Raw genomic sequence first — 17,184 nt, 5'->3', positions numbered from 1 at the left:
AAACTAAGTAATTCCTAGCTAACAAATGAATCTGAGCTTAATACAGGAAGTAGTAATACAGCCTTAAGAACACTGTTGTTACTGTGGTGTTTATACTACTTTTGTGTCTGAGAATACAACGTGTGGTATTCTTTTACCCTGCACACATTGAAGGAGTTGTTTTCCTAATCAGGGTAGGTGCAGTTATTCAAGCAGCTACTTGATTTTTACTTGCCCAAATAGCATCCGTTGTGTTTAAAAACAATTTTATGTTCTACAGGGCTTACATTAGAGTTTATTCCATAGTAATCAAAATAAAAATTCCCTTTTCTCAAGCTCCATTCTGCTTGTGTGAAAAGCTTCAGCGGGTATTTCCTCTAGCAGCTCCCTGGCAAGTGATTATATACTCTGAAAATAATTACAGAACTGGAAGTTGGATATTTGCTAATGGTAGCTAGAATGGAATTGAGAGTTCAGGGATATAGCTGTTGAATATTTTAAATTATACTTCAAAGCTCCCCCCCCCCTTTTTTTTCTTTTTTAAGAATTGCTCAAGAGTTTGAGGAAACCAGAAATATAACTTCTTTTTATTTTTGCATCAAATGCAAATAACAGATCAAGCTCAGTTTACAGGGCCTGTAGAATATCGAACTAAACAAATGCATTCTGCCATGCTGTATGCACTGTGTAAGAAAACCTGGTCAAAACTTCAGTGCAATTGTGACTAGAAGAGCAAAGCAGTGCTATTACTGTTACATATTTATGTATCCTTAATGTCATCAATACATTTATGGTAAACCAGAATAGCTATCAGTCTAGTGAGCACTCCCATCTATCAGATTTTACACCTAAAATAGCAAGCAAAGGAATCAGTGCTAATCACCTTTATGTGGTGAAGTACAAACCCAGTGTCAAGGAATATTTTGAGCCAACTGATCGCAGCAGAAGAAAATGTGAGCTGAAAATACCTTTATCTAGTAGAGAGAACTGGATATTGGGCAATTACATCTGGCCCAAGGAATTCTGCTTCCTAGCTTTTGCTCAGTCTTCATCTGTAGCACTGCACTGGCCTTCAGCCAACAGTTTTTTCAAACTACTTGCAAGCTTAACTGACCACCATCTACAACCTTTCTAGCTGTTAGTTCTGGAACAAGTCCTTGTATTGCCAGTGCTCGAAACTGGCATTTCTACTGAAGGTAGGAGTCCAGTTTCTTCTTGATATTATCAAAGGAATCCATTCCCATGTAGTCAGCTTGACCTTGTTCCCACCGTTCCTTGCGTTCTTCTGAAGATATGGTTGGTAATACTGGTGATGGTGTTGATACTGACATGTGGGACACTGCCTCTGTAACCTCTGCCTAAAATGAAAGGCAGAGTAAAAATACAGAAATACCTTGCATATTTAAGGCAAGCAGCAGGCCATAGAACAGGACAACTAAATGGATGTTCTCATGCACAGCAACAAGCATTGCCAGTAAACAGGAATCATGCAGCTTTCCTGGTAAAATAACAGAGTAACAGAAGTCACTTGGGGGGAGGGGAGTTTAAGTTCTTCATACCTCTCTACAGAAGCCACAAGAGAAAGCCAGAGTATAGACCAAGCCTGATAGCTGCAAATAGTTCATTAGAAAGATGTAAGATTAACGAGAGCACATCTTAGAGATCAGCAACCTTAGGCTTAGAAAGGTTTAGAACTTAAACTGGCCCATGTACTAAGCTGAGACTGCAAAGTCTGCAGCCACCTGCTACTAAACCGTGCTTAACTAAGCTGTGCTTAAGAACTACAGTTAGAAGCATTATTTTGGCTTTATAAATATCAAGATTCATCACTGCAAGTCTACTTAAGTAATTATTTATTGTAGGCCTACCTTGTACCATGCAAGATCTGCATGTGCATATTGCATGCTCAACTGGGGTTCTTCTGTTTGAGAACGTTACTAGCTGCAGCACATTAAGGATTAGGGCCCTTCTCTTTATTTACTAAAGTTACTACAGTATCATTTCTGGTGCACCATTATGCTCTTAAGTAGTTCTAGGCAAGCAGACAGCTATGTTCAAGACCACTATAGCATACTTCCCATCTGTGTTATCCTTTATTCCAAGCTTAAAAGAACAAAGCCAAAAAACTCTGCACCCCACCAGTTAAACCACACTGAGGCTTTGAAGTAGACAGAAGGAAAGGAAATTAGTGATAGCACAAAATCTGTTGCATATACTTAGGTAGTTTCTATAAGAACATTAAAACACATACCATGTTTACACTTGTGGTAGCTTCTTTAGCAATTCCATGCTGCTCTAATAATGGTAGAATATTAGTCATATAGGTATCCCACCACATGTTGAGGAATTCTGGGTGAACTACTTTAGGGTCATCCATATTGCCTTTTATGCTTTTTGTTTTGGAGTCATATGTATAGTTCCATGGCTTTGTGCTTCCCAGGAAATGCACCACTTTAGTATTTGCACCAAACCTGTTGAAAAGAAAACATCAAAACCACCTAGTTTCTGCAGGTGTCTAGAAAACAAGAGTTTTGGTTGTCAAACAAATTTTTAACCTGCTGTCTTTGTAGGTGTCCAGAAAACAAATATGAATATATTTAGAAAACTAAATACTAAATAATAAAACTGCCAATGCCTACTGGGACTGAAAGCATCACTATATAACGGAAAAAAAATGCAGACAATTCTATGTTACACTAGTCAGAATACAGCCAAAGCCTAACAGACTGAACTATTTAAGTACTTACAGTCAAGTCTTTAGGTAGAGTGATGTCCATAGCTTGGGAGAGAGCAGTCTCAAGAAGCCACTGCAATTGGAACTAGTTGTAAAAGTGAAAAAGATTCTACTCCAGTCAGTAATCCTGATAACTATGCATTACAAGCATTAAGTAAAGAAGGGTCAGTAATAGTTACCCTTATAGACTACAGCCCTGTATAAAGGAACATCAGAAGGCCCTGTTGCAAGACTACCTCTACAAAATAAAGCCTCTCATCTCTCTGTCTCTCTCTCTCTCATATACACACACACACAATATCAAAGTAAAGGCTATAATCTAGACATTTCAGAGGACATCTAACCTTGCTGCAGGATCTTGGTAGACGGTCAGCTGTTATTTTTCTAAATAATCTTACTTTGTTTTTTAAAACATTTCTTTAACAATTTTAACTCCCTTTCAATATGGACTTGAAGCTTTTGTCCTGTTACTATGTTCTTTTGTAATACAAGAGTAGATAATATCCATCCCTTTTGTAGTAAAGAACTTATACTAAGAGACAGCATTCATTTAATTCCTCTGTGATTCCAGAAATAGCATTCAGCTTGAGTCAGTTTGGAGAACAAGCAATACTACTCTCTCTAGTAATAGTGACTGTCTCACCTAGCTCATTTTGTGTCATGTTAGGATTTCTCAAAATACTAATGAAATGAATAATAATGCCAAACTGGTTTGTCTAACAGCTTTCTTTATTTAAGCATACTTTGGTCATTTGGACCAGGATTTGATTGAGTTATGCAACATACAAAGACTGTGCAGGTATGTTTCAAAGACTGTACAATATTCAGAACAAAGCAATATGCATTTAGATGGGGATTTTGAGCTATTGTGGTATTTGACTATTTCCATACACTATTTTGACCATTATTAATCTTACTGCCAAATGAAAATGCACGCACGGGTGAAACAAGGTCAAAAATTGCAGTAGTTAAAAGTTAAAAAAAAAAATAAAAAAATACACACCGGGGTGTGTGTGTGTCAGTTTCTGGGCTCTAACTTCAAAATCCGTATGTCAAGATTTGGCTTAGTAGGGCTATCGTAGCTTTGTTAGCTGTGACAGCGCTGTTTAGCAACCTGAGTTGTCTTCATCGTAGGCTGATGTTGCTCTCAAGAAACTTGTAATTGTCTAAAAATCAAGGCTACTTAAAACATTTTACACAATCTCTAGCTTATGTTTTACTTTGTTACGCTGCTTCTGCAAATAGAGAAGTGTATTCTTAGTATTCTGCCCACTAAAGACCTGTACAACAATTGACAGATGCCAGGCTTCTATTATGCCCTCAATATCTGCTTTCTAGGTAAGATGCAGTTCTTATTCTGATGTTTAAGCTGAACTGTTAGAAAGCTTTATGTCCACATTTGCTACAGCAACTGATCTGTCTTTCCCTATCTCCCAAAATTCAATGTTTTAAAGTTAGAGACCATTTATCATTACTTGGCATTTTCTTTACCAAGACTGCTGTGAAGGTTAGCCTTGCTAACCTTCTACAAAGAGCTTTGTTATCAGTGTCAGTAGGTTCAAATTTCAGTTTATGTCAACTGCTGTTTACTGTGAGTAGCTGATCTAACCAAAGGAAGTTGTTCCACCTATTGAACAGAACATGCGTTCTACTTAAAAGCTGTACTTCCAGCATTACACTGTCTGAAGGTCTGCTGAGTTCAGTTAGGCAATCAATTCAATCACTTATATGGAATTTTCTTCATCAGGAGTCCCCAGTCCAACTAATCTTTCCTAGCAACAAGGTCATTTGTAAATTTAAGGTCATGTGGATAACCACCAACCAGTCGTGGAAAACAGACATACTTTACAATAGACGTTAGCTTATCAAATGTTGTCCAACTACTTAGTCATTCTCAGGCTTGCATAGATTTCTTTAAATAAGTGTTCCATTTTTAGCATGACAGTATTTCAGATGGTGTTTTGATCACAAGACACAGTCTGACCTTGAGCCAGCACAGTCCTGCTTGTGCTAGCTGCTGCTTTAGACACTAATAAATTGATGTCATTCAAAGATCAGATTTTTTTTTTTTTGCAGTTGGTACTTTCCTCCCTCCCCCAGCTGTCATAGCTCTTAATGAATACGGGTTTCAGTGTAACATTTCAGCTTTTAGAGCTGCCCCCTTTTCTTCTGTTTAACACTTTGAGTGACCTTGCCACTGACAGCAGGTTTACTCACAAGCCAAATTTAATACCGCTAGGGAAGAGCCTTCTTTCCTTACACTGGAAGTGTGCAACAATATGGTGCCTGGCCATAGTCTGTTCCATCTTGCTATTACTTAAGGAACAGACTTAGATCTAGAAAGACTGTTGGTAAAGAATTCTGCCTCTATGCAAGTCCTTGTTTATAACGTTTATTTGAATAGTGGATAGGTTGATTGTAACTACCAGTTGTTAAATACCAAAAGTAATTTAAGTGATGAGAGTGCAAGTTATTTGGACAGGAAAAATACCATCAGTGACATGCTGAAGTTCAGCTCAAGAAGATTCAAGAGCTATTGCCTTTGGCTAGAGTTCTAGCTGACAGTGTCCTATACTGGTGTTGTGATTCTCTTTTGCATTTAAACTGTCAAGTGATGTTGATTTACAGTAAGCACATTACCACCAGGAATGAGAGGTTTAAACTACCAATAGTTTTCAAAGCTTATTTATCATCAGGAGAGTATTAGCTTAACTAACTATTACAGTTTTTACTTTAAAGTAAAACTTCAAAGTAATCTTTATTTTAAAGAGTAGAAATTTATATGGTATTTTAGTCACACTAAAAGTTTCTTTTTTTAAATGGCAACCATTCAGTTCACATTGTACTTGTTCATTGTTACAATACATTAGTTTATATACGCTCTTGAAGGTCTTCTTAGAATTCTCAACTTACGCTTTAAATGCTGGAAGGTATGAGTACACAGAAGTGCTGCTCAAGTTATAAATAAACGGTAGATGTTTGTTCATGTCTGTTGTTGCCCAGCTGCTGAAGAAGGTGTTTAATAACCCCTGGTCTGCACCTGAAAGATAAAGGATTTATAAGCTACAAGCATACAGCTATTTTAGAGTTGTTCAGTCACTCTACCAGGCCTCCCTCATTAATAGTTGCTAATGCAGTTTGTCATGTCCAGTAGGAGTTTGGCACTGATCGCTACAGTTCTATTTGTAAACAATCCTATAAACCTTGCAGTCTTTGAAAATAAATTAAAAAAAAACACAAAACAACAAACAGAATGGAAGTAGTAGTACATGCAAGGTTACTTTTGGTTTCTAAGAGACGGCAGGTTACTCTCAATCACCGTCATTCAGTTTTAGTGTTATCTTCAAGCAGTACAACACAGCAGAAAAGACTTGACAATTGGGTACTGAACAGTTGCTTCAGCAAAACTGTAGCTCCCATGACCAAGTGCTAACTATCAGTTTTATTATTTATGCTTACAGATACATGACCATGGTCTTGGAGCTGGAGTCAGTGGTCCTTTAAACCTGCAGCCCAAGATGCATCTACCTATAATGGGATCTAATAAGGAAAGCACATTCAGTCTTAGAGACAGCACTAAAAAAGAACCTTAATCAAATCCATTAACAGGCAATAGAAGTTCCTAGTTCTGTACTATAAAGCTGCTGACTAACCCCTTAGTGAGGATAACCACCTAAATCACGGCTAGAGCTACAGTTTTGGGAGGGGTCAGTTTGCAAGTAGAAGTTGTAATGAGGTCAAATGAGTCTAAAGTTGTCTGGTATGTCAGTAGTAGGGTAGCTAAAAAAAATGGCCCAAATTATAATGGCACCTGGCCCAAAGCAGACTAGTTTACAAGCAACTACTGAAAATTAAAAGTTACTTATATACCCTCTCATTCATTATTGCAGTCAATATACTTAGACTAAAGTGTATGCAATGTATTCAAGAACTGTAATTAGTTCCTCTGATGAAGAAGATTGGAGAGAGTCCCTCAACTTGCATTTGCTGTCTTCCCTCCACCTGTAACTGCATTCACAAATAACATTGGTGAACAGGAGATAAATAGTTAAGAGACAGTATGTTTTATTTTAATCTTTAATTTTCTGAAGCACTCAGTTGCTGCTGATTCAGGAAAAAGGTTTGTTTTTCTTTGAGTGACCTATAGTTAAAGTCAGGACTGTAGAAAGGTTTACGCACTCAATGCAATTTAAGCGGAATTTGCTTTTTGTAACTGAAGTGCCTACACTGACATTTTGCAATTAAATTTACAGGACATACACCGACAAATACAAATTCTAAGTATCCCATTACAGCTGTGAGCATACATGCAGATTGCAGAGTGGGACACTGCAGACAGAATCAGTCCAGTAATTTCAACCCCCCTGACTTGCCTCTCAGCCCCTAAGGATGAAAAGCACTTTTGAATTCACATGTCACAAGAGATCAGAGTCAAAGAAAGCAGACAAGGCTTCTGGTCTTTATTCAGTTATGTAACATTTTAACTTAAAACAGTGTTATGAATGTTTATGCTAACGGTAAAATAATCTAGAAGATAAAGTCTTGGAGACCTCAGAACAGGTAGTTCATAATTAAAGGAGTAGCAGTGTGTTTAACTTACTCTACATGACTTTATCATTCAGACTTGTTCCACATACTCAGTTTTTTTCCAGATTGCATACATTTGTGCCAAAACAGCCACTGAAAACAAAGTTTAGCTGTCCTAGTTCAGACTTCAACAGGAGTCTTGTACAAATTGGCCCTTAAACATAAAATCAGGCAGTAGTTAATTAGCTACATGTCTACAGATAGAATTCTGCTGCATTATGTCTTTAAGAGTAAAAGCAACTGTTTTACATACCAGGGTAAAAAGCCAGAGGATTGTGCAAGTCTTATCAACAGCTCTTAAGGTATCAATACTACCAGAGTTCTTTTAAAACCAGACTTTTCTCCTCCTCTAGTTCCCTATTGTCTATTTGAACTACACCTTTCTACATAAAGTAGTTGTCACTACGTAAGTAGCTATCATTGTGCCATTTCTGGACAACGGCATTACATAGGAGCTATCCATCTGCTCTAGTTTATCATCAGGAAACACCCTGGAAGGTCTTGCGTTTTCTAGTTAGTACTATTGTAGATGTGGTGCTTTGAGCTTGATTTCAGTTATGCATAACTTGGTAGATGGAGTTTTCATCCCTGTACCCTATTAAGGACAGTAACCCTCCACAGATGTTTCCTAAGAAGTTTCCTGGGAACTTTTATTACTGTCTGAATCAATTCAAGTTTAAATCCACTCTCTCCAAGTTCATAAGCTCAATAGCAGCATATACAGGTAGAGACAGGTAAGTCTCCACTGCCTCATTATTTAGATCAATACTACCATTTAGTAAAAGCTGAGTAAGTTTATAAAATTATAGTTCTAAAAATTTGGTACTGAAACCATTAACCCACCATTTTTGTTGTTAACAGCTGCAACAGCTGTTGTAACAGCTGCAACAGTGGCTACATGTTGACAACATCAAGGAAGTTTCACCATTTTGTGGCCTTAGCTCTCAAGTCAGAAAGAACACTGTGGAAGTAGGTCTGTTTTTTGAAAGAACTGGGGCCTTAGGCTTTGAAGATGGACCTGCTAGGAGTCAAGCTTAAAGCTCAAGAGAGATACATCTCAGATATACCTGGAGCTACTCAGTGAGTTTCCACAATTTTTTTTTTTATTTCAACAATTCAGTACCATCCTGTAGCTTTTGTCATTTCTAGAGGATCAATTTACCTCCAACATTTGAGAGCACTCCTAGAGCTACCAACCTCTGTCTCTTTAGTCATGAGGTATAGATAGACCCTTCATTACAGTACTTATTTTTACTTATTTACCTGGTAATATTAAGCATCCAGCTGAGACTTATGTTCTATAATAGGCCACACATAGGAGCCCATAAAGTTACAGGGATGATTCTGCAAACTGAGACCAGCATCTAGAATTTTTACCATTTACAGAGTACTGGAAGATAAGTCAACAAGCTGACTAACTGTCTTCAAGTAAGAGTGCAATTTAATGGTCTTATTACATAGTTTTCTGCAGCTTTTTTGGTAAGATTTGGTTTTGTGCCACAGTAGCTACATAATGAAATTTAGTGATTGAAACACAGAGCTCATCATTTAGAAGCTTTTAACTACAGAGATTTCAAGCAACGTGTGTTCACTGCAGTGGTAATAGATTGCAAAGACTAACAGAACAGCAGTAGTTGGCTTCTCAAACTTAAGCTTGGCACAGTGAACAATCCTAAGTGACCTACAGTGGGTAGGAGCCAATGCTGCACACACGATATTGGGAAAAAGATGGTCACCATCCTATAATGATAGGAAGCTATCACACAATATCAAGAGACAGTTTTATCTTCAAATAATTTAGTTTTTCTGAAGGTGCACTCAAGTTATTTGTACTACTCTTCCTCCTTCACAGTAACTTGAGTTAACATTGAACACCTGGCCTTGAGTGTTGAAGAGATGAATTTATTTAGCAATGCATGAAGCATAGCACTACAGCTTCAATTTGCTCATGCATTCACTGCACTTGCTGTATCTCAAGACTTCTTGTTACGTGATTTTGCCTTGTTAATGCTTATAGCTGCTGGTTTAGAGGCCAAACTCTTATGTTATTCCAGGAAACCTGACGAAAGTAGTTTAACATATTGAAATAATATCTTCTATTGCGATAAGAATGATTGTGTAGTTACACTGGAGTTCAGAATTCCATCACAGTCCCCATGATACATATCTTGTTACTGAGCCAACCCAACCACCATTACCACTGTGGTCTAACTTACATTGGAATACAAATGAATACATACCATCAAAGCTGCCTTTCTCTGTGGCAAACTGTAACAGCTGATTGTATGTTTCAATGGAAGGTCGGTAAACAAAAACTCCAGAATTAAAACAATCAGGCCAGCCTGGATCTGGTGCTGCAGACAGCTCTTCTCTCTCAAAAAGCTCATCGATATTTGACAAAACCTAGTTGTAGGGGGCAAAAAATTGCTTTCTGTTTTTTAGCATAGGAATTGGGGTATCTTGTTTTAATGGATTTTGACATCCATCTTAAGACATGAAATAAAATTCTCATATTGATGCTCTTGTCTTATGGAAGACGACATGGAGATAGCGCCCACAGACTACATGTTACAAGGAATTACTTAGACATAAGTGCACATATATTTTTAGAGAGTTATGAGTCCAAACAGCGAGACCACCTCCGTCATCCCTCCTTCCCCTCAAAAATAAAACAAAACAAACACTACAAAAAAATCCAACCAACAACCCTCATACCAGGTCATGAAGAGGTACCATGAGACATGACCACTTACCATTGTGTCTGCATCCATGAAAACACACTTTGAAAACTGTGTCAGTTCCCAGCAGTGAAGCTTTGTTAATGTGACACCCAGCTCAGGTCTTTTCATTAATGCTAAGTGTGCTGAATCCCCACTATCCAGGATGTTTACCAAAATCACTTCATGAAATACTTTTTCTAGTACTTCCCTGTGGAAAGAGTTAGTTGCCAAAACTTAGTTCTATTGTTCCAGTACTGAACCACTTAACAGATTCCATGAACAAAAGTGGAGTAACAGAGAACCTGGCAATATTCCTTGTGCCAGCAGTGAGAGTTTACTACATACAGTGGGATGCATAAAATATACCTGTCAACCTCAGGGTTTCTAGTTTGCAGTGGGCACCTTTTAGGGAGCAAAGAATTACTACCTTCCCCACTCCCCCAGGCCTTTAATTGGTACTGCTACCAGGTCCATGGTTACATAGCACAAGCTTTCCACATGGCTTTTTCTTTCCACAGTCAAACTAATTTTTGGTGAGTGAACAGTCTACTTTCAGTAGGCAATTAAGAAATGGGAAGCTGCTAGAGTAGCTTGAGCAGGACACTAGCTGAATCCTAAACAGCTGAAAGGGAAGTTCATACAGTAATCATGACAACATCATTCCAGATTTGTGACTGCTAGGGCCGTGTGACCTGACCCAGTTACTAAAACTTGCTTTATCCTAAAAATCTGCATGGGCTCACTTAATTGTGGTTCTGGATACAGCAGCATTTTGACTCAATATTATTTTCACCTTGAGGGTGACTTAAGTTTTCAGACAGCATAGTAAATTTTTGTGGTAGATATCCAACCTTTGCTTTACCATCACTATTCAGTTCAAGAGATGGTCATGCAGCTTAAAACATGAAGTATCTGTAAAGTCACACTATTCTATGGAGTATTTTGTACCAATAACTCCAGACCATTCGATTTGAGCCACAGAGCTTGTAAATGTATTTTAGAGCACTGTTTTGCAAGGCTGTCTTTACACCAACAGTTTGATACAGACAGTTGCTTCTGAATTTAAGGACACAAAGTATGAAGTTCCATTTAACTACCCATCAAGTAGTGTATCTATTGGTTTTCTTGCTATAGCTGTTTTAAGGGCATGGGACTAACTGCATTGCTGTAGCACAGTAAGCACATCTATGTGATTCATCTTGAAGGCACACAGTCACTTAATATGTTAGAATAGATGTACCTATGTGAACCATCTTTATAGTGATAAGACTGTTCAGCTCCCACAGAACTCCAGAGAGATTAACTTGTTACTGAACCACTACCATCCCTGTAAGTTATCTTTTCAGAACTTCCCACATAGAGAGTCTTAACCTATAACATGTAGTTCATATAGCAAGTAAGTTATTCCCCAGCAACTACCCTTAGATGTGGAAAAAGCACCTTGTCAGTTCCATGCCAAGACTAGTTCTAGAGAGGCTATAGAAAGCAGCTGTCTCAATTTGTGGTAATACTCAAATGCCTCCATGCTGCTGATTTAACATACGGTAGTTCTACTCATTTTCTTCTCCGTGATAAAATCATGGAGATCTGGTTTGGATAAAATCTGAAGATCTAATTTGAAGCATCTACTAAATTTCAATAGTTTGGGTTACAATAACTCAATCCAGAATACTAATACCAATCCCCTACTTCCATCTCCATATGCATACATACACAGCTAATGAAGGCATGGACAACTTTGCATTGTCAGACAGTTTTAAGAAGGGCTACAAAAGAGCAAAGATCTAGTTGAAGTATGTCGCAGCTTAGCGCTCTAACTAGAGAGTATTTTTTAAATTTATCATGTGGAAAGTTTTTTTTTTTTTTTTTTAATGTCTGAAGCCCTTACAGAATTCCAAATAGTTTACGTTAATTCTGCTAAGCTTAATTAAGTTTCCAGAGTTTTGAAAGGTTACCAGCAAGAAGTTTAACTTTTTGCAACCTTCACAACAGCAGCAGGTGTGGCAGTTTAATGTATTTAAGTGACCTTACCTCATAGAATCTGAGACCTGAGGAGTTATAAGTGCAGTCAACTTCCTTGTTGTTCTGTGCTGTTGCAAGGATGAACCAAGTACGAGTGCTCCTTTCACATAGGAATCATTTGTGGCTAGAGTCACAAAGGACTGGTCTGGAAGAAATTAACTTGGTCAAAGTTAGCACAATCTGCTACTTTAAGACTAAAGACTTTTAACATGCACTAACTCAGCATCGCACCTACCTATGTGATAGAACAAAGCATATTAGCGTTGCATAGCTCTACTTGCTATTAATAGCTTGAAACATGGCAAGAAGCAGTTAAAAAAAAAAACACACACAACTGTTGCAAGAGAAAAACAGTTGCAGTTTTCCCTACGGGTTAAATATGTCATGCCAGATGTTACAGATGATCGGAAAGGTCTAGAGATGTATTTTAGCCGATTATATACTATTTTTAAGCTAAAAGTACTAGAGGCAGTAAGCTTGCATTTTTTTTTTTTTTAAGTTAATAACAACAGAGTTTTATAAAACTACACTGGGTTCAGCTTTGAACCCTGAAGCTAGGGCACAATAAAACTAATGTTTTGTTTTCAAATGAAAGTAAGCATTGAATTAGATCTTGGACAACAGTAGCAAGTCTTAGTAGCTTAGGATTTTGCAGATGAGTTTTTTAGAAAGACATGGTTGCAGCTGTGTAACAAGAATGCAAGATTTAAATGGGAAGTATCTAGTAATACGATAAGCAATTCAAGACTTGTAGCAACAGTTTTTGCTCTTTAATGCTCTCTAGAAAGGTAAGGCTGGATTGTTACTATAATTCTCTGCTCTAACAGTACCTTAAAAAATAGAAGATGCATCATTTTGCCATATACTACTTATCGAGGCCATATAACCCAAGCTTTTTCAAGGGTGGGATTGACATAGGCAAACAAGTGACTTTTAAATTTCTTCAGTTCATTGTTAGCTGTCATTACATAGCCCTTTCCAAGATGCAAGGCTTTATAAAGAAGCATGCTTTTTTTCTAACATACTATTTTTAACACTATGAGCAGAATAGTTTCTTCCAAACAATTTCAATAGTAGATTTTTACATTAAATTTTATTTTTGAAACATTTATTTTCTTTACAGAAGTTAACTAGTTTAGATCAGGATGGGGAATGAGGGTTCTGTGCACTTAAGATCAAGTCTAGTTGTAAGATTAAAATACTGACTACTCTATTTTCAGAGATTATTTTTGGGACAACTATTCAACCCATGAAAGTCACATTTTTACTTTTTTTTTTTTTGCCATCTAAACAGTCAACAAAGTTATGTACCATAATGGTCTATAAGCTCAGCAAACCTGGTTTGCAAGCTCTAGAAGGTTTTATAGCTGGTTTGTACTTCACTTAGCAACAAAACCAGCTCATCCCCATAAACATTGATTCTAGTGGTCAAATGCAAAAATCAAAAAAGCCTCTATAATGCCAGAAATTAATTATTTTTCAATTCACTTAATTTGTATTAGTTCATATAATTCAGCAATTCTGTAGAACAGTCTCCTGCTTCCTTAGAGCTGTGAAGCTTTACAAACAGCAAGTGTGTAACATTTTAACAGGTATAAACACCCTTCTAATAGGGATGTATGTTCATTACTGAATTTGCATATTACTCCTCAATTGCTCAAAAATAGTAGTCTAGCATTCTACGTAGATGGATAGCTAACTAAAAATCCAATGTGGGCCAAGTGTGATTATGCCAGCAACATATTCTTGCTACTGACAGACTGGTATTTTTTGTTTAACTGTTAGCTTGTATATTCCTTACAAGTCTCCTCAACTTCCTGAAACTCAGTGCATTCAGGTTCCGTGTTGCCATGTTTGCTGGTTAGGTAGCTTGCATGATGCACACACAGAGGTTTTACAGAAAATAAAGTCAATTTACAAATGGAGTAAGGGTTAAGAAGTCCCCATTTCATCTCAACTGCAATAGGATTCACTATGACTGTCTGATGGGATGAATATATTAGTAACTTTTACAGCATCAAAATCAGTACAGCTTTCCAAAGTTTTGAATAGAGCATATTCTCTTTCACACATTCTTTCAGCTACAGTCACAGCAGAAGTACATTCGCACACTACAAATGAATCTGCACCATGGTTTAGGCAAGACCAATTACTGCTCTATATAGAAGTGAAATCTGCAAGAGATAACGCGAGACAGACATCTGCACAGCATTCTAATTGAGCTCTCAGCCAGAACCATGCCCAGGGACATGCTTGGCTGCCCAGTCCGTAGGCTATAGCAGCCGTGTGGCACAGTCTGCAGGGGCCCCTAACAGAGAAGGGCAGCATTCCGGAAGCCTGAGCTGGGAGCAGTCATTGGGCAGCATGGAGGACAGTACTAGAACGTTTCTCCCGGGAGCATTTAACTTGGTTTAGATGTGCCAGCTTACAGATCCGAAGTTCTCACAGTTGTTTGCCTACTCCCCTGCTCTCCAAGTTCGGTACTGGTACCTCTCAGTGCCGAGTACAGGATTTCTAGAGACTGGAGCATCTAAGCAAGGCATGCATTGGGAGAGGCAGATCAGATGATTTCCTGCAGCCTTCCAGATCTGAGAGTGAAATCGGCGCCGCTGACAGCTTCACCAGAAGCAACAAAGGGGGGGGGCAAAAGGGAAGAAGAGGCCAGGCATACTTCGAGAGGTGGTGAGGAACTGCAGAGCGCCGAGACGCCCGGAAACTACGAGCTCTCTTCCGTGTCTCAGGAGAGGGTGAGGTTTTCCTCCTACGAGCCGCTGCAGCCCTGCGAGCTCCCCGCACCCTCCCGCCTCCCTCACGGCGGGGAACGGGGCCCGGTGCGGAGCCGGGCTGAAGCGGGAGCATCCTCCTAACCCAGACGGAGCTGCCGGCGGGGCGCCCCCACGGCCCCCCGCGGGCAACCCCGGCCCCTACCGGCCGCGGCGTCTGCTCGCCGCGTCCTCGCGTCGCGGGCGCAGTCAGCAGCCCACCCCGAGAGCTCACCGCTGGCAAGGGCTGCTGCCTAAAAATAGGGACCGCCACGGCCCGCCCTGCTCCCGCGCCGCGGCCAGGACGCCGCGGCCGGGGACAGCATGCCAGCCCCGCTCGTCCAGCCCGCGCCGCCAGCAGCGCTCACGAGCCGCGGCGCGGGGGGCCGGCTGGCCGCGGGGAGGTGCGGCACTGACCTGCCATGGTGCCGGTCCGCGGGACGCCCGCAGCAGACGCGGCAACCGCGCTCCGAGCTCTGCGCCGCGGCCTCTCCTTATATAGGGGCGGGGCCGCGCGCCAGCTGTCTTTGGACGGCAGGCGGAGGCCCCGCCCCTCGGCGGCCGAGGGACCGCCTAAGGCGGGGCCTCCGCCATGACGGCCAACGGCGGCGTCACGTCACTCGTCCTGTGGGCTGCGGCCGGGCGCGGGCGGCGGGCGAGGTTCTTGGGCAGGGGGCGAGGGGGACGCGTGGGGGCCGCGTGGGGGCCGCGTGCCTCCCCTGGGGCCTGCCCTGAGGCCTCCCCGGCCGCGCTGGCCTCGAAAACGCTCCGCTGTGCGGAGGGAAGGTCGGAGCCGCGGCTCGGGCTGGCAGCGCCGCTGGCCCGGGAGAGTGCTGCCGCCGGTGCGGCCGCCCTAGGCAAGGGGTGAGGAGGAGCTTTCACTTTGGGGTTGATGCCCTCGTGCCTCAGTTAGGAGTCTGTAACTGCTACCGTTGGTGGTGCTTGGCACCTCAGGGGAGTGTGTGTCATTAGGTAAGATTGCAGGATGGTTTGGGTTGCAAGGGACTAGACCTTAGAGAACATCAATTCCCCTTCCCTATCCCCACCCTGGGCATGGGCAGGGACACCTCCCACCAGACCAGGCTTCTCCAAGCCCCATCCAGCCTGGCCTTAAACACATTTCTTCCTTGAATCTAAATCTGCGCTCTTTTAGTTTAAAGCCATTACCCCTTGTCCTCGCACCGCACTCCCTGACAGTCCCTCACCAGCTTTCCTGCAGGCCCTCCTTAGGTACTGGAGGCACACTCTAACATCTCCCTGGAGCCTTCTTTGCTCCACACTTTGCAACCCCAGCTGCCTCAGCCTGCCTTCATAGGAAAGGTGCTCCAACCCACTTATCGTCCTTGTGGCCCTCTGGAGTCATGAGAACAGAGTCAGAGGAGGGGGGGAGAAGATGAGGAGATGCACCTATAATCGATTCGTGCCTCAAGTTTGGTCCTTGCAGAGATGCAAGCTGTACCTTTTCAGGAAGATAGGAAAGGTGCTAATAACTTTGTAAGCTCTCCTTTAGCACCCTTGCTAGTGTTGTAAATATTAAGATTTTAGTGCAGCTCCTTCATTAGTCACGTGGCTCTCTGCTTAGTAATCAAAGCTAAGCAATTAAAGGTGATGACAAATAATGAAAGGCATAGACACGCAAGATACTGTAACCAATGATGTGGGTTAGCGCAAATAATAATGGAATTAGAGATGGGATGGGCTGAGGTGGGAAGGGACCCCTGGAGGTCATCGGGTCCAGGTCTCTGCTCAACAGGGTCACCTAGAGCCAGTTTCCCAAAACCAAGTCTAGATGACTGGCATAATTCTGTGGTTTGTGAGGTACTTTGTGTTCATTAAAAGTGCTCAACCCTTACTTTCCATCAAAAACTAAAAGAAAGCCAACCCACAGAGATTAAGATCGGTCAGTTTAAAAGGTGTTAGTGAACACTGTTTTTTTTCACTTGGTGTGAAGCATCTGTAGAAGTGGAGTCTAACCAAGTCAGAGTCAAGCTGTGTAAGTCTCCATTTGATTTCAGGTAAATGCACTGATGCATGCTTTGATATGACTACAGAGGGATAATCCAACTGCAAAGTGTCAGGTTGTTTCTTAGTTCACAACTTTCCTGTCACAGATCGAAAATACCTTGAAAAAAGTAGAGCTGCTGTCATTTTTAATAAACACGTGCTCATAAGGTGTTTTGGAAGGATTTCTCAAAGAATACAGTATCCTTTTGATTTTTATAACTTTCAAAAAGCCACGAATCTTAGTATTCTTGACGTATAACTCGTTAAAGGCAGAAGTTCAAACATGCGTTTCAGAGTAGAGGTAAGGAGAAAATATATGTTTCCTGTTATCACAGAAAATGGGTTGTTAAATTGAACATTGTTACGTTTTCTTCAG

At 40.6% G+C, this 17,184-nt stretch overlaps 1 protein-coding gene and 1 long non-coding RNA gene across 25 annotated transcripts in view; one reads left to right on the top strand and one right to left on the bottom strand.

Annotated features, from left to right (window-relative positions):
• Positions 1-17,184, top strand: part of LOC140003195 (uncharacterized) — a 33,825-nt gene that overhangs the window by 9,060 nt on the left and 7,581 nt on the right. For 2 of the 17 annotated variants that reach the window (XR_011811432.1, XR_011811422.1), the window contains exon 1: positions 15,404-15,776. The exons of 2 other annotated variants lie outside the window; for them this stretch is intronic. This is a non-coding gene — a long non-coding RNA (uncharacterized lncRNA). Of the gene's footprint in view, positions 1-8,161; positions 8,381-14,648; positions 14,790-15,359; positions 16,820-17,184 lie in introns of those variants that run through there. 13 more of the 17 variants (XR_011811425.1, XR_011811428.1, XR_011811427.1 and 10 more) reach the window with 13 other exon arrangements.
• GYG1 (glycogenin 1) lies at positions 538-15,367 on the bottom strand. 8 transcript variants are annotated; one of them, XM_038183771.2, is made up of 9 exons: positions 15,222-15,355; positions 12,052-12,187; positions 10,054-10,228; positions 9,541-9,703; positions 6,173-6,253; positions 5,627-5,753; positions 2,231-2,450; positions 1,539-1,589; positions 538-1,337 (listed from the first exon to the last, which is right to left on the bottom strand). In XM_038183771.2, exons 1-9 carry the CDS (start codon positions 15,226-15,228, stop codon positions 1,167-1,169), a joined length of 1,131 nt encoding a protein of 376 aa, XP_038039699.1. In that variant the 5' UTR covers positions 15,229-15,355; the 3' UTR covers positions 538-1,166. The 8 variants fall into 8 exon arrangements, with proteins under 8 accessions (XP_038039699.1, XP_038039703.1, XP_038039705.1 ...); XM_038183775.2 differs by lacking the exon at positions 15,222-15,355 and adding an exon at positions 15,040-15,187; XM_038183777.2 differs by lacking the exon at positions 15,222-15,355 and adding an exon at positions 14,714-15,001.

The sequence above is a fragment of the Anas platyrhynchos genome, chromosome 9 (genome assembly GCF_047663525.1).
Source record: "Anas platyrhynchos isolate ZD024472 breed Pekin duck chromosome 9, IASCAAS_PekinDuck_T2T, whole genome shotgun sequence".
Taxonomy (NCBI): domain Eukaryota; kingdom Metazoa; phylum Chordata; class Aves; order Anseriformes; family Anatidae; genus Anas; species Anas platyrhynchos.
This window is presented reverse-complemented; position numbering and strand designations above follow the sequence as displayed.

What these genes read in the sequence shown, in the direction of transcription:
- GYG1 (XM_038183771.2), bottom strand. An exon ending in TCATGGATGCAGACACAATG is followed by an intron (nt 9,704 to 10,053) that starts GTAAGTGGTCAT and finishes CCCTACAACTAG; the next exon opens with GTTTTGTCAAATATCGATGA. An exon ending in CTACCACAAGTGTAAACATG is followed by an intron (nt 1,590 to 2,230) that starts GTATGTGTTTTA and finishes AACTATTTGCAG; the next exon opens with CTATCAGGCTTGGTCTATAC.